The sequence below is a fragment of the Salvelinus fontinalis genome, chromosome 32 (genome assembly GCF_029448725.1).
Source record: "Salvelinus fontinalis isolate EN_2023a chromosome 32, ASM2944872v1, whole genome shotgun sequence".
NCBI lineage: Eukaryota > Metazoa > Chordata > Actinopteri > Salmoniformes > Salmonidae > Salvelinus > Salvelinus fontinalis.
In genome coordinates, this window is record NC_074696.1 from 14,064,185 (window position 1) to 14,081,863 (window position 17,679).

Here is a 17,679-nt window from a genome sequence, read left to right on the forward strand (position 1 = left end):
AGTGCCACATGACCTATGTAGTACCACATGACCTATGTAGTGCCTCATGACCTATGTAGTGCCACATGACCTATGTAGTGCCACATGACCTATGTAGTGCCACATGACCTATGTAGTACCACATGACCTATGTAGTGCCTCATGACCTATGTAGTGCCACATGACCTATGTAGTGCCACATGACCTATGTAGTGCCACATGACCTATGTAGTACCACATGACCTATGTAGTGCCTCATGACCTATGTAGTGCCACATGACCTATGTAGTGCCACATGACCTATGTAGTGCCACATGATCTATGTAGGCATTTTTAGCAGATGCTCTTATCCAGAGTGAGTTACATTTTCAAATATTTATACTGGTCCCCCGTTGGAATCGAACCGACAAACTCTGGCATTGCAAGCGCCATGATCTACCAACTGAGCCACATGGGACCAGAGTGCTTTTGGGCCAGAGCTGTATATGATGCCATTTTGGACACAGACACATTCTCTGTTTGTTGTTGTGTTTTCATGCCCAGTAATATTCTCTGTTTGTTGTTGTTGTGTTAACAGGAAGTCAGAGGAGGAAGTGGACATGGAGAAGGTGACAGCTGCCATGGTTCTGACCAGCCTGTCCAGCAGTCCGCTGGTCAGGAGCCCTCCCGTCAAAGTCAGTGGTGAGTCAACCTAACATGTTTCTATTTATGTATCCTTTTTTTATACAGGTGATCACACTGAGATTAAGAATCTCTGTTACAAGGGAGTTTTGTCCCAAGACGGCATCAATCCAACATTTGATAGAGCAAAGAGTTGTCATAATAGCTAGCGTCTGAACGTGTTGTACAGCTGCTCTCTGAACGAACTGACAAAGGAAGTTGTTTTTGTTGAACCATTTCCTGTTTCATATGCATTACTCCTTTGCTGAGGTCATGACTCATGATGATGATGATGATTTGGACTAGTGCAGCTGTAGAGATGGAAACGACGTATCTCTCTGAGTGCAGCGTTTCCCACCAAGTGAAGCTGAGTGTTGTCTTTGATCGCTCGTCTACATCTCCAACTTCTGATTGAATTTGAATTATTGAGTGGGTTACCACGGTGAAATCTAAAAGAGACTTCCTCTTCATCTGCTATAATGTACATTTATATGAATCACAAGGCCTCTAAACTAAGTCCCTGGAGTGAATCAACTGTAAATTGGGTCTTGTTTGTTTTACCACTCAAAACAACTGCAAACATTCAAAGTCAATGCAGCTGGATATCACTATGTGTTTGAGTTGGTACTGTTCGATGCACTTGTTTCTGATGCATATGATGGTCTCAGGTAGGGTTGTAAAGGAGGGTTTTATTACTGATGGTCTCAGGTAGGGTTGTAAAGGAGGGTTTTATTACTGATGGTCTCAGGTAGGGTTGTAAAGGAGGGTTTTATTACTGATGGTCTCAGGTAGGGTTGTAAAGGAGGGTTTTATTACTGATGGTCTCAGGTAGGGTTGTCCAGGAGGGTTTTATTACCGATGGTCTCAGGTAGGGTTGTAAAGGAGGGTTTTATTACTGATGGTCTCAGGTAGGGTTGTAAAGGAGGGTTTTATTACTGATGGTCTCAGGTAGGGTTGTAAAGGAGGGTTTTATTACTGATGGTCTCAGGTAGGGTTGTAAAGGAGGGTTTTATTACTGATGGTCTCAGGTAGGGTTGTAAAGGAGGGTTTTATTACAGATGGTCTCAGGTAGGGTTGTAAAGGAGGGTTTTATTACTGATGGTCTCAGGTAGGGTTGTAAAGGAGGGTTTTATTACTGATGGTCTCAGGTAGGGTTGTAAAGGAGTGTTTTATTACTGATGGTCTCAGGTAGGGTTGTAAAGGAGGGTTTTATTACTGATGGTCTCAGGTAGGGTTGTAAAGGAGGGTTTTATTACTGATGGTCTCAGGTAGGGTTGTAAATGTGGGTTTATTACTGATGGTCTCAGGTAGGGTTGTAAAGGAGGGTTTTATTACTGATGGTCTCAGGTAGGGTTGTAAAGGAGTGTTTTATTACTGATGGTCTCAGGTAGGGTTGTAAAGGAAGGTTTTATTACTGATGGTCTCAGGTAGGGTTGTAAAGGAGGGTTTTATTACTGATGGTCTCAGGTAGGGTTGTAAAGGAGGGTTTTATTACTGATGGTCTCAGGTAGGGTTGTAAAGGAGGGTTTTATTACCGATGGTCTCAGGTAGGGTTGTAAAGGAGGGTTTTATTACTGATGGTCTCAGGTAGGGTTGTAAAGGAGGGTTTTATTACTGATGGTCTCAGGTAGGGTTGTAAAGGAGGGTTTTATTACTGATGGTCTCAGGTAGGGTTGTAAAGGAGGTTTTTATTACTGATGGTCTCAGGTAGGGTTGTAAAGGAGGGTTTATTACTGTTGGTAGTGGTTTTAGAGCCCGCAGAGAATAAATGTAGCTGTTTTAATGCAAATGTACTCTAATTCTACACATTTTGCCATGGATACACTACTGTTCAACAGCTTGGGGTCACTTACAGTTGAAGTCAGAAGTTTAAATACACTTAGGTTGGAGTCATTTAAACTCGTTTTTCAACCACTCCACAAATTTCTTGTTAACAAACTATAGTTTTGGCAAGTCGGTTAGGACATCTACTTTGTGCGTGACACAAGAAATTTTTCCAACAATTGTTTACAGATTATTTCACTTATAATTCACTGTATCACAATTCCAGTGTGTCAGAAGTTTACAAACACTAAGTTGACTGTGCTTTTAAACAGCTTGGAAAATTCCAGAAAATAATTTCATGGCTTTAGAAGCTTCTGATGGCCTAATTGACATAATTTGAGTCAATTGGAGGTAAACCTGTGGATGTATTTCAAGGCCTACCTTCAAACTCAGTGCCTCTTTGCTTGACATCATGGGAAAATCAAAATAAATCAGCCAGGACCTCAGAAAAAAAGTTGTAGACCTCCACAAGTCTGGTTCATCCTTGGGAGCAATTTCCAGATCAGGCCTGAAGGTACCAAGTTCATCTGTACAAACAATAGTACGCAAGTATAAACACCATAGGACCACGCAGCCGTCATACCACTCAGCAAGGAGACGCGTTCTGTCTCCTAGAGTTGAATGTACTTTGATGCGGAAAGTGCAAATCAATCCCAGAACAATAGCAAAGGACCTTGTGAAGATGCTGGAGGAAACCCAGCCTCTTCCCAGTCCCAGCTCCAGCTCCCGACCAAGCCCCTTCCCAGTTGCAGCTCCTGTCCCAGCTATATCCACAGTAAAACGAGTCCTATATTGACATAGCCTTAAAGGCTGCTCAGAAAGGAAGAAGCCACTGCTCCAAAACCGCCATAAAATGCCAGACTACGGTTTGCAACTGCACATGGGGACAAAGATCGTACTTTTTGGAGAAATGTCCTCTGGTCTGATGAAACAAAAATAGAACTGTTTGGCCATAATGATCATCGTTATGTTTGGAGGAAAAGTGGGACGCTTGCAAGCCGAAGAACACCATCCCAGCCGTGAAGCACGGGGGTGGCAGCATCATGTTGTTGGGGTGCTTTGCTGCAGGAGGGACTGGTGCACTTCACAAAATAGATGGCATCATGAGGAAGCAAAATTATGTGGATATATTGAAGCAACATCTCAAGACATCAGTCAGGAAGTTAAAGCTTGGTCACAAATGGGTCTTCCAAATGGACAATGACCCCAAGCATACTTCCAAAGTTATTGCAAAATGGCTTAAGGACAACCAAGTCAAGGTATTGGAGTGGCCATCACAAAGCCCTGACCTCAATCCCATAGAAAATGGGGGCAGAACTGAAAAGCATGTGCAAGCAAGGAGGCCTACAAACCTGACTCAGTTACACCAGCTCTGTCAGGAGGAATGGGTCAAAATTCACCCAACTTTTTGTGGGATGCTTGTGGAAGGCTACCTGAAACGTCTGACCCAAGATAAACAATTTAAAGGCAATTGCTACCAAATACTAATTGAGTGTATGCAAACTTGGGATGTGATGAAAGAAATAAAAGCTGAAATAAATAATTATCTCTACTATTATTCTGACATTTCACATTCTTAAAGTAAAGTGGTGATCCTAACTGACCAAAGACAGGGAATTTTAACTAGGATTCAATGTCAGGAATTGTGAAAAACTGAGTTTAAATGTATTTGGCTAAGGTGTATGTAAACTTCCGACTTCAACTGTAGAAATGTCCTTGTTTTTGAAAGAAAAGTATTTTTTTGTCCATTAAAAGAACATAAAATTGATCAGAAGTACAGTGTAGACATTGTTAATATTGTAAATGACTATTGTAACTGGAAATGGCTGAGTTTTAATGGAATATCTACATAGGCGTACAGAGGCCAATTATCAGCAACCATCACTCCTGTGTTCCAATGGCACGTTGTGTTAGCTAATCCAAGTTTATCATTTTAAAAGGCTAATTGATCATTAGAAAACCCTTTTGCAATTATGTTAGCACAGCTGAAAACTGTTGTGTTGATTAAAGAAGCCATAAAACTGGCCTCCTTTAGGCTAGTTGAGTATCTGGAGCATCAGCATTTGTGGGTTCAATTACAGGCTCAAAATGGCCAGAAACAAATAACTTTCTTCTGAAACTCGTCAGTCTATTCTTGTACTGAGACATTAAGGCTTTTCCATGCGAGAAATTGCTAAGAAACTGAAGATCTCGTACAACGCTGTGTACTACTCCCTTCATAGAACAGCACAAACTGGCCCTAACCAGAATAGAAAGAGGAGTGGGAGGCCCCGGTACACAACTGAGCAAGAGGACAAGTACAGTAGAGTGTCTAGTTTGAGAAACAGACGCCGCACAAGTCCTCAACTAGCAGCTTCATTAGATAGTACCCGCAAAACACCAGTCTCAACATCAACAGTGAAGAGGCGACTCCGGGATGCTGGCCTTCTAGGCAGAGTTACAAAGAAAAAGCCATATCTCAGACTGGCCAATAAAAAGAAAATATTAAGGTGGGAAAAAGAACACAGACACTGGACAGAGGAACTCTGCAGTAAATAAAAATGAAGTTTCAATACTTTTCTGACCTTGTCTCTCTCCCCCCTCCAGAGTGTCTGAATGGCTCGTGGAAGGACCGCGGTGGAGGCTTCACCCCCTCCAGTTACAGCAGCAGTGGTTATTGGAGCTGGAGCGGCCCTAGTGACCAGTCCAACCCGTCCACCCCCTCCCCACCGCTCTCCGCAGACAGCTTCAAGCCTTTCCGTATGCCCAGCATCAACGGCCCGCCCGCCGACGACGCCATCGACGAACAGGATGGCAGCAGCCTGCTCTTCGACGAGCCAATCCCACGCAAGCGCAAGGTAAGTAGACAGATTTAATTGAACCATCTAAAAATACAATTTCAGCCACACAAGTGGATACACTGGATAACCAAAGGATAACCATGGTATAACCATATAATAACCACAGGATAGCTATAGGATAACCAAAGGATAACCATAGTATAACCATATAATAACCACAGGATAGCTATAGGATAACCAAAAGATAACCATAGTATAACCACAGGATAGCTATAGGATAACCATATAATAACCACAGGATAACCATAGGATAACCATAGTATAGCCACAGGATAGCTATAGGATAAGCAAAGGATAACCATAGTATAACCATATAATAACCACAGGATAACCATAGTATAACCATATAATAACCACAGGATAACCATAGTATAACCACAGGATAGCTATAGGATAACCAAAGGATAACCATAGTATAACCATATATTAACCAAAGGATAACCATAGTATAACCTTATAATAACCACAGGATAACATAGTATAACCATATAATAACCACAGGATAACCATAGTATAACCACAGGATAGCTATAGGATAAGCAAAGGATAACCATAGTATAACCATATAATAACCACAGGATAACCATAGTATAACCACAGGATAGCTATAGGATAACCATAGTATAACCATATAATAACCACAGGATAACCATATAATAACCACAGGATAGCTATAGGATAACCATATATTAACCAAAGGATAACCATAGTATAACCATATAATAACCACAGGATAACCAAAGGATAACCAGATAATAACCACAGGATAACCATAGTATAACCATATAATAACCACAGGATAACCATAGTATAACCACAGGATAGCTATAGGATAACAAAAGGATAACCATAGTATAACCACAGGATAACCATAGTATAACCACAGGATAGCTATAGGATAACAAAAGGATAACCATAGTATAACCATAGTATAACCATATAATAACCACAGGATAACCATAGTATAACCACAGGATAGCTATAGGATAACCAAAGGATAACCATAGTATAACCATATAATAACCACAGGATAACCATATAATAACCACAGGATAACTATAGGATAACCAAAGGATAACCATAGTGTAACCATATAATAACCACATGATAACCATATAATAACCACAGGATAGCTATAGGATAACCAAAGGATAACCATAGTGTAACCATATAATAACCACATGATAACCATATAATAACCACAGGATAGCTATAGGATAACCAAAGGATAACCATAGTATAACCATATATTAACCAAAGGATAACCATAGTATAACCATATAATAACCATAGTATAACCACAGGATAGCTATAGGATAACAAAAGGATAACCATAGTATAACCACAGGATAACCATATAATAACCACAGGATAGCTATAGGATAACCAAAGGATAACCATTAGATGTTTTACAACATATTGCTGTGGTTCTTTGAGGACCTGACAGAACAAAGACTAGATCAGATCAATGTTTTAATCAATTCTGATTGACTATAACAATATACTGATTATATAGTCCTGTGTCACTGTATGTACAAGTATGTATGTATGTATGTATGTATGTATGTATGTATGTATGTATGTATGTATGTATGTATGTACAACCTTTAATAGTGTGAAGTATAAATGTGTTTTTTGTATATCCCACTCCCCCTGAGACACCCTCAGAGTGGGGTCACAGCCAGGGGACCAGCCGTTATTGACTGCGACCCTGGAGTAATTAGAGTCTCGCTGAAGGGCAGAACGACAGATTTCCCTTGTCGGCTCGAGATTCAATCCAGCGACTTTTCGGTTACTGGTCCAACACTCCTAACCACCAGGCTACCTGCTGTACACTGACTGGGGGTGTTTCTTTTGAAATGGTAGTAGATTGATTTAAGAAGTAGTTGTACTGTAGTGTCTTGCCAAGATCATTGATAAGTGGGATGTCCCAAAAGAAGGCAGGTCCTGCACTTGTTTTGGACATGTTGCTAGCTAGCTAATGTAATACCTTCTCCTTCCTGAGCTCCAAGTGATATGCTGACTGAGGTAGAATTTGGGACACAGCGTGAAAGTGACTGATCCTCACACGTGGCGATGCCTGATGCCGTCTCTGGACCACAACATGGCACAAACACCATGCTTAGAAACAAGACGAGCATGACAACATGTTGGGCGGACACAACATGTCGTGGCCACTCAGATTAACCGAACGCTCATTCATTTATTTATTCATTTTGTCCCTCATTCTTATCAGGGGAGAAGAATGATTGGATGGTGACGCAAGGGCTCTGGTCTGTTGTGTATCTGTCAATCCCCCCCCCCCACACACACACACCCCAGATGTATTTCCAGGTCATTTATCCTGCTTAATTACTTTACAGCCACACATAAGGTCACCTGGTATAATTTAAATAAATTATTTTAATATCTTCACTGGAAAACATGAAGACTATGCAGCAGGTCTCTGGGGACATCTCTGGGGGACATCTCTGGGGACATCTCTGGGGACATCTCTTAATTGTGGGTTGAAGGGGGATATACGGAGAGATGGAGACAGACAAAGAGAGAGAGAAAATGGTAGAGAGGGAGAGATACTGAGAGAAAAAAAATCAGAATTGTGCTGCCTGTGTAAACGCTGCTAAAATATTGTTTGATACATTTTTAAGTTCCACTTTTCAAATCTAGTGTTGGTAATAAATAACTTCAGAGTCTCTGACCCATATTGGTTTCTGAAAAAGTTGCCCGTGTTCGTGGTTCCCAGGCCAACCAGAGCCTAGTGCTGCTCTTCTCTTCCTGGTTCCCAGGCCAATCAGAACCTAGTGCTGCTCTTCTCTTCCTGGTTCCCAGGCCAACCAGAGCCTAGTGCTGCTCTTCTCTTCCTGGTTCCCAGGCCAACCAGAGCCTAGTGCTGCTCTTCTCTTCCTGGTTCCCAGGCCAACCAGAGCCTAGTGCTGCTCTTCTCTTCCTGGTTCCCAGGCCAACCAGAACCAGAGAATTAAGACACGTCGGTCCTCAGAAGGCTTTCACCCCATCTGGTCATGTGTTCCTTTGTAGTGGGTTCGATTCCCAGGACCACCCATACGTAAAATGTATGCACAAATGACTGACTGGCTAAGTCGATTTGGATAAAAGTGTCTGCTAAATGTTATTTATTAAAAATATTTATTTTTTTTATCTGAAAGTTGCTGCTCGGGAAGCAATTGGCCACAGAGGGCCATGCTGTAATTACAGAGGACAGGTTGTGTGAGAAATGGTACAGAGCAGAGGTGTGTGTGTCTGCTCGTGGCGTATTTGATGTGAGAAAAGGATGACTTGGCTGGTGTTCAACGTTGTTCTCTCTTCTGTGTGTAATGTCCAGAACTCCATGAAGGTGATGTTCAAGTGTCTGTGGAAGAACTGTGGGAAGGTTCTGAGCTCTGCTGCTGGGATACAGAGACACATCCGGACCGTTCACCTGGGGTAACACACACACACACACACACACACACACACACACGGTTATGCACACAGGCATGCTCACTCAGTCTCTCTCCTTTTCTCTTTCTCACACTTTTTGTCTCTTGCTCTCTCTTTTATTCTCTCTCTCTCACACACACACGCACAGACGAAATCACTCCCACACACACACACACACACACACACACACACACACACACACACACACACACACACACACACACACACACACACACACCCATCCAACGTTTGACCCCCTCCAGCGAGAGATAAGAGGCCTCTCCTCTCGATGGCCTTTCAACGAGATTGTCAAAGAACAATAGCAGATTAAATCCGGTGGGATTATCACCACGGTAACATTTCCTCATTTTGGCTCAGCGTGATAGGCCAGGGATGAATGAGGATGGAACAGAACAATGGTATCACATAGATCAGCGATCTGGTCCAATCCTAATTTCTCTGTAATGACAAGAGAAGGGCTGATCCAATCCAACTCCATGCTGATATTAAGCCCTAATTGTAACCCCTCCCTCTCTTCCAGGCGTAACTGTGACTCTGACTGCAGTGACGGAGAGGAGGATTTCTACTACTCAGAGATCAAACTCAACACAGACTCAGTGGCTGACGGTCTGAGCAGCCTGTCCCCCGTCTCCCCCTCCGTGCTGTCCCCCGTCCCTCCCTCCAATGACCGCCACAGACGACCCCCCGCAGAGGGCAGCAACGGGTCCAGTGGGAACAAGGAGAACCACAGCCACGCCCACTCAAACACCACGCCCCTCAGTCGCTCCGCCCCCAGCGCCCTCTACCTCATCCACACTGACCACGCCTACCAGGTCAGAGAGACACCCACAAAACTACTGGCCACGCCTACTGATAGCTTAAGTAGAGAAGTGCTTCCAGTATTTGGGTTTTAAGCAGGAAGTGTCAAAGTGCTTCCAGTATTTGGGTTTTAAGCAGGAGGTTTCAAAGTGCTTCCAGTATTTGGGTTTTAGGCAGGAAGTGTCAAAGTGCTTCCAGTATTTGCTAAAGACACTGCACAGATACATTTTCATTGATTAAGTGCTTGATTGACTCTTACTGTTAGGTTGATTTGATTTGTTGGCTAATTAATTGATTGACTGACTTATTGGTTAATTTATGTGTGTGTGTGTGTGTGTGTGTGTGTGTGTGTGTGTGTGTGTGTGTGTGTGTGTGTGTGTGTGGCTATACACTGGTTTTTAAAGGTGTGACTGCCTCGTGACTTGTTGTTGTCCCTTTCCAGGCCACATCTCCAGTCACCATCCCCTCCACTGGGTCAGGCTCGGACTCTGGCTCTGCTGCCTTCACCCCCAGCAGCAGCTCCAACTTCAGCATCTCCTGGCAGTCACCTCCTGTCACCTTCACTGGCACCGCTGTGAGTAGAAACGCCCCAACAGATCCACAGATGACGCAATCTCTATTGCCCTCCACACTGCCCTTTCCCACCTGGACAAAAGGAATACCTACGTGAGAATGCTGTTCATTGACTACTCAACGTTCAACACCATAGTGCCCTCAAAGCTCATCACTAAACTAAGGACCCTGGGACTGAACACCTCCCTCTGCAACTGGATCCTGGACTTCCTGACGGGCCACCTCCAGGTGGTGAGGGTAGGCAACAACACATCCACCATGCTGACCCTCAACATGGGGCCCCCCAGGGGTGCGTGCTTAGTCCCCTCCTATACTTTCTGTTCACCCACGACTGGATGGCCACAGACGACTCCCAGCACCATCATTAAGTTTGCAGACGACACAACGGTGGTAGGACTGATGACAGACGATGAGACTTTAGGGAGGAGGTCAGAGACCTGGCACTGTGGTGCTAGGACAACAACCTCTCCCTCAACTCCCTTTGAGCAAGACAAAGGAGCTGATCGTTGACTACAGGAAACGGAGGGCTGAGCATACCCCCATTAACATCAACAGGGCTATAGTGGAGCGGGCTGAGAGCATCCTCAGTGACTACTTCAACTAAGGATCTGTTTTTATTTTTATAAATTATTTAACCTTTATTTAACTAGGCAAGTAAGTTAAGAACAAATTCTTATTTACAATGACGGCCTACCCCGGCCAAACCCGGGCGATGCTGGGCCAATTGTGCGATGCTCTATGGGACTCCCAATCACGTCCGGATGTGATTCAGCCACACACTCGCTGGACTCTACCCCCACACTCACTGGACTCTACCCACACACTCACTGGACTCTACCCACACACTCACTGGACTCTACCCACACACTCACTGGACTCTACCCACACACTGACTGGACTCTACCCACACACTCTACCCACAATACTTGAAGCATTTATTTGGACAGCAATTTCTGATGCTGGTAACTCTAATGAATTTATCCTGCAGCAGAGGTAACTCTGGGTCTTCCTTTCCTGTGGCGGTCCTCATGAGAGCCAGTTTCATCATAGCGCTTGATGGTTTTTGCGACTGCACTTGAAGAAACTTTCAAAGCTCTTGAAATGTTCCGTATTGACTGACCTTCATGTCTTAAAGTAATGATGGACTGTCGTTTCTCTTTGCTTATTTGAGCTGTTCTTGCCATAATATGGACTTGGTCTTTTACCAAGTAGGGCTATCTTCTGTATACCCATCCTACCTTGTTACAACACAACTGATTGGCTAAAACGCATTGAGGAAAGAAATTCCACAAATTAACTTTTAACAAGACACACCTGTTAATTGAAATGCATTCCAGGTGACTACCTCATGAAGCTACAATGTAGAAAATAGTAAAAAATTAAGAAAAAAACTTGAATTATTAGGTGTGTCCATACTCTTGACTGGGACTGTACATATTACCTCAATTACCTCAACTACCTACCTCGTACCTCTACACACATCACACAACAATAGAGCCTCTCAAGCATAACAGTTGTTTTTTTGTGTCTGTGTCTAAATGAAAGTTCTCTGTCTATCTTTGTGTTCTGATAGCTCTTGTTGTGTTTGTCTTTCTCCAGGTCTCTCCCACTCACAGTCGGACTCAGAGCTTTGGGGAGCAGCGGCCCCACACCATAGCAGTCCTCTCCTCCCCTCCCAGAGCCACTGGCTCACTCAGGTACTGATGACCTCTCCTGGCTGACCTTCCACCTTCCTCTGAACTTAGGTTTTCTGGTGACTTCAGGATGCCCAATGTTGTATCCAAATTGAGAGAGAGCCACCATGTCTTGTTCAGGAATTAAGCAAATGATCAGATTACCATTATTTATGTTTTCTTCACTTGCGTAAACTAAATCAACAATTTTGGATGCTGTTTTGTCTATTGTTATAAACCAAGTCAAAGATAACAACCGTATTTGACCATGTCCTCATGTCACTCCTCTCCAGCCGTAAGTCCCGTGGCGAGGGTAAGAAGTGTCGTAAAGTGTACGGGATGGAGAACAGGGACATGTGGTGCACCGCCTGTCGATGGAAGAAAGCCTGCCAGAGATTTACTGACTGATTTACTGACTGAACCAACCAAGGAACCAACCGACCAACCACTGAGGGTTGCTGCCTGCCTTTCGCCATGGAAATCAGAGGTGTTCCTTTCTGTTCCCTTCCTATGCATGCGTTAACGTCGCTCCAAAACCAATTATCGGTCTACTCCATTCCAAACCGACCTCTCCCTAACCCGACCGCCTATCAGAACCAACAGGGTGGAGCCTACTACTGTCCTGAGTGAATCCCAAGTTAACTCCAGCTCTCTCCCACTTCCAACCTGGGAAGCACCAACCAACACGCAGCTCCAGCTCTAAAGATAGCAGCAACAACATAACTCTGCTTTTTATATGTTGAGTTTGTTGTCTCTCTTTCTATGTTTTGAAAAAGCATCTCTGATTTTTTTTTTTTTAAAGGAACGTTCGTCAGGTCAGAAGGGACCAGAAAAGAGGCTCCCTTTGTCCATGAACTTCTTCTTCTTTTCAGAGAAGACCGGCCATTTTGTTTTCTCTTTGGGAGAATGAAAAGAGAGGAGGAGAAATATCCTTCTTTCCTCACTCCCTTTCTCTCTGTTCTATCCTGTACAGTTTGGATCTTTACTCCCTCTCTCCCCTGTCCTCACCCCAGGGAATGGATCTTGTGTCTGGACTCGGGAGGGGTCGATAGCACCCCCTGGTGGGGGAAAAGGGATCAATTCCAAAACAAATACAAAAACCTAGTCAGGGTGCTGAACAGACTAACATTGCCAGCAGCAACAAGCCCCACAACTCCCCATCACAACAGTCAATTCAACACACAGCAACACAGGACAACACCGTTTTCTATCTCAAATGTAATGTATATCTATCAATGTATATCTATCTATCCCTCTTATCTATCCTATCTATCTATCTATCCCACCTGTCCGTCCGTCCGTCTGTCCAGTTTACTGAAGCCTGTCTATCCGCCAGCAGCTCACATTTAAATATAGTTATTTACAATGAGGGTTTTGGTCACATGATATCTACTTGCAACCAAAAAAGTTTGTTTTGTTAGTGTTTTTTTTACATGCCGTTTTCTTTAATGTTGTTGTTTTTCGGTATCTATTCTTCTTGGTGTTTTGAAACCAATACCAACTCCAATGTTACAGCTCTCCGACACGCTTTGGGCTGAAACGACCAAGCAGCCGACAGCTAGTCCAGCCGTAAAGCGGGGCCACCCTCCTCTACACCCCATCTTCCATCAGGAATATGAACTAACGTTTTGTTTACGGGCGCTATACTTTACCAAAGCCCCTAGGTGACCTACAAGATGGAGGGTCCGCTCAATACCAAAATTGAGTGAGGTGAATGAACACTTGTAAAGGCAGTCTCAGTGGATGATCTTGTGTTGAGGTGGGGTTAACATCTCTCTCTCACGCTACTCTGTCCTGTGTTGACCTTCCAGGTCGCTGGGAGAAGTAATGGTAAATTAGTGGCAGCAACACCATGCTGTGACCGGGCCAGCCTAGACCTGCCCACTAGGCCCTGTGCTGTTACACCTGGAGTTGGGACAAGGCTGTGGGGATATATAGTACTCCAACATCTCTCCTTTAGCACTGCTGCACTCACTCTCTCTCCCTCTACATCTCTCTCTCTACATCTACATCTCTCTCTACATCTACATCACTCTCTCTCCCTCTACATCTCTCTCTCTACATCTACATCTCTCTCTCTCCCTCTACATCTCTCTCGCTACATCACTCTCTCTCCCTCTACATCACTCTCTCTCCCTCTACATCACTCTCTCTCCCTCTACATCTCTCTCTCTACATCTCTCTCTCACGCTACATCACTCTCTCTCCCTCTACATCTCTCTCTCTACATCTCTCTCTCTCTCCCTCTACATCTCTCTCTCTCTCTCCCTCTACATCTCTCTCTCTCTCCCTCTACATCTCTCTCTCTCCCTCTACATCTCTCCCTCTACATCTCTCTCTCCCTCTACATCTCTCTTTCTCCCTCTACATCTCTCTTTCTCTCCCTCTACATCTCTCTCTCTCCCTCTACATCACTCTCTCTCCCTCTACATCTCTCTCTCTACATCTCTCTCTCTCCCTCTACATCTCTCTCTCTCTACATCTCTCTCTCTCTCCCTCTACATCTCTCTCTCTCCCTCTACATCTCTCTCTCTCTCCCTCTACATCTCTCTCTCTCTCCCTCTACATCTCTCTCTCTCCCTCTACATCTCCCTCTCTCCCTCTACATCTCTCCCTCTACATCTCTCTCTCCCTCTACATCTCTCTCTCCCTCTACATCTCTCTTTCGCCCTCTACATCTCTCTCTCTCTCGTTCTACCTACATCTCTCTCTTTCTCCCTCTACATCTCTCTCTTTCTCCCTCTACATCTCTCTCTCTCCCTCTACATCTCTCTCTCTCTCTCGTTCTACCTACATCTCTCTCTTTCTCCCTCTACATCTCTCTCTTTCTCCCTCTACATCTCTCTTTCTCCCTCTACATCTCTCTCTTTCTCCCTCTACATCTCTCTTTCTCCCTCTACATCTCTCTCTTTCTCCCTCTACATCTCTCTCTTTCTCCCTCTACATCTCTCTTTCTCCCTCTACATCTCTCTCTCTCTCCCTCTACATCTCTCTCCCTCTACATCTCTCTGTCTCTACATCTCTCTCTCATCTCTCTACATCTCTCTCTCTCTCTCTCTCTCTCTCTCTCTCTCTCTCTCTCTCTCTCTCTCTCTCTCTCTCTCTCTCTCCAACTGGGCAGGCACAACAATCTTTCTCTCTCTCTGGACTACAGTATTCAGAAGCTCTGTGATAGGTTTAACTATGTGATTGACAGGTGGCAGAGGCCAACCCACTGGTGCAGCTAGCTGATTGGTTTTGTTGACTTGTCTAACTCCACCCACTTCCTCTTGATGAGACCAGCCACCTGGTTGGCTGGGACGCAGGAAGCTGAGTCACATGGTTTACTCACTTTGAAAGTGACGTTACTGTGCGTGGTGGATGATGATCTCTGGTGGAGTCTCTCTGTTTTCACCTAGCTAGCCATCCCTCTGGCCGTTAGAAAAGGCACTCTTGGCTGATCTAAGGCTGCTCACCACGTCCCAATTCTCTACCTTTCTGCCAAAGTGAGCACTTGCACATTTCGGATCATAAATTGATCCATGGTGCAAACTCTCTCCAGCCAATGTTTACACCAATCCTATGCTTTTAAATCCCTGCTGAGGAGTATGCAAGTGCGCATTTCGGGAGAAGTGTGGAGAATCGGGACGTAGCCTAATACTCTTATATGAAGGTCAATTTAACACAGGTCAAAGGTCAAAGAAGTACATACACAGTCCAGCAGCAGCTATATAAACACTGTTATACAGCACCCACTCTGTTCACAACCCAGCTTCCTCCTCACCTCGATTATACTGTATAGGACTATCCTTTATTTTACTCAACACTTTTCTATTTTTGGTCTTCTATTAGTATGTTTATGTAGATGGAGCTCTGATTCAATTGTTTATTAAGCTAAATGTTCTCCACTTTAAAGCTAAAAAACGATCCAACACTCAATGAACAAGAGAGGTTCAGTCGGAAGCGAAGAAGGGTGACAATAATTTAACTGTTGTATCATTCATTCACCTGTAGGCTTAACCTATGATGTAAACATGGTATGACCTGGGTCGCTCATTCATTCAGCTGTAAGCTTAACCTATGTTGTAAACATGGTATGACCTGGGTCTCTCATTCATTCACCTGTAAGCTTAACCTATGTTGTAAACATGGTATGACCTGGGTCTCTCATTCATTCACCTGTAAGCTTAACCTATGTTGTAAACATGGTATGACCTGGGTCTCTCATTCATTCACCTGTAAGCTTAACCCATGTTGTAAACATGGTATGACCTGGGTCTCTCATTCATTCACCTGTAAGCTTAACCTATGATGTAAACATGGTATGACCTGGGTCTCTCATTCATTCACCTGTAAGCTTAACCTATGATGTAAACATGGTATGACCTGGGTCTCTCATTCATTCACCTGTAAGCTTAACCTATGTTGTAAACATGGTATGACCTGGGTCTCTCATTCATTCACCTGTAAGCTTAACCTATGTTGTAAACATGGTATGACCTGGGTCTCTCATTCATTCAGCTGTAAGCTTAACCTATGTTGTAAAGATGGTATGACCTGGGTCTCTCATTCATTCACCTGTAAGCTTAACCTACAGTGGGGAGAACACTTATTTGATACACTGCCGATTTTGCAGGTTTTCCTACTTACAAAGCATGTAGAGGTCTGTCATTTTTATCATAGGTACACTTCAACTGCGAGAGACGGAATCTAAAACAAAAATCCAGAAAATCACATTGTATGATTTTTAAGTAATTAATTTGCATTTTATTGCATGACATAAGTCAGGGGTGTCAAACTCATTCCACGGAGGGCCTAGTGTCTGCAGGTTTTTGGTTTTTCCTTTCAATAAAGCCCTAGACAACCAGGTGTGGGGAGTTCCTAACTAATTAGTGATGTTAATTCATCAATCAAGTACAAGGGTGGAGCGAAAACCCGCAGACACTCGGCCCTCCGTGGAATGAGTTTGACACCTGTGACATAAGTATTTGATCACCTACCAACCAGTAAGAATTCCGGCTCTCACAGACCTGTTAGTTTTTCTTTAAGAAGCCCTCCTGTTCTCCACTCATTACCTGTATTAACTGCACCTGTTTGAACTCGTTACCTGTATAAAATACACCTGTCCACACACTCAATCAAACAGACTCCAACCTCTCCACAATGGCCAAGACCAGAGAGCTGTGTAAGGACATCAGGGATAAAATTGTAGACCTGCACAAGGCTGGGATGGGCTACAGGACAATAGGCAAGCAGCTTGGTGAGAAGGCAACAACTGTTGGCGCAATTATTAGAAAATGGAAGAAGTTCAAGATGACGGTCAATCACCCTCAGTCTGGGGCTCCATGCAAGATCTCACCTTGTGGGGCATCAATGATCATGAGGAAGGTGAGGGATCAGCCCAGAACTACACGGCAGGACCTGGTCAATGACCTGAAGAGAGCTGGGACCACAGTCTCAAAGAAAACTATTAGTAACACACTACGCCGTTATGGATTAAAATCCTGCAGCACACGCAAGGTCCCCCTGCTCAAGCCAGCGCATGTCCAGGCCCGTCTGAAGTTTGCCAATGACCATCTGGATGATCCAGAGAAGGAATGGGAGAAGGTCATGTGGTCTGATGAGACAAAAATAGAGCTTTTTGGTCTAAACTCCACTCGCTGTGTTTGGAGGAAGAAGAAGGATGAGTACAACCCCAAGAACACCATCCCAACCGTGAAGCATGGAGGTGGAAACATCATTCTTTGGGGATGCTTTCCTGCAAAGGGGACAGGACGACTGCACCGTATTGAGGGGAGGATGGATGGGGCCATGTATCGCGAGATCTTGGCCAACAACCTCCTTCCCTCAGTAGGAGCATTGAAGATGGGTCGTGGCTGGGTCTTCTAGCATGA

General features: G+C 44.1%; 1 protein-coding gene across 1 annotated transcript in view; it reads left to right on the forward strand.

The window, feature by feature from the left end:
* The window catches only part of LOC129830791 (zinc finger protein 704-like), a 79,190-nt gene extending 65,422 nt beyond the window's left edge, over positions 1-13,768 (forward strand). Inside the window, exons 3-9 of the mRNA XM_055893519.1 lie at positions 557-660; positions 5,050-5,300; positions 8,644-8,744; positions 9,283-9,574; positions 10,003-10,134; positions 11,733-11,830; positions 12,100-13,768. Of these exons, the coding sequence (XP_055749494.1) occupies positions 557-660; positions 5,050-5,300; positions 8,644-8,744; positions 9,283-9,574; positions 10,003-10,134; positions 11,733-11,830; positions 12,100-12,214 (1,093 nt within the window). The 3' untranslated portion in view covers positions 12,215-13,768. The remainder of the gene's footprint in view (positions 1-556; positions 661-5,049; positions 5,301-8,643; positions 8,745-9,282; positions 9,575-10,002; positions 10,135-11,732; positions 11,831-12,099) is intronic.
* The last annotated feature ends 3,911 nt before the right edge of the window (positions 13,769-17,679 follow it).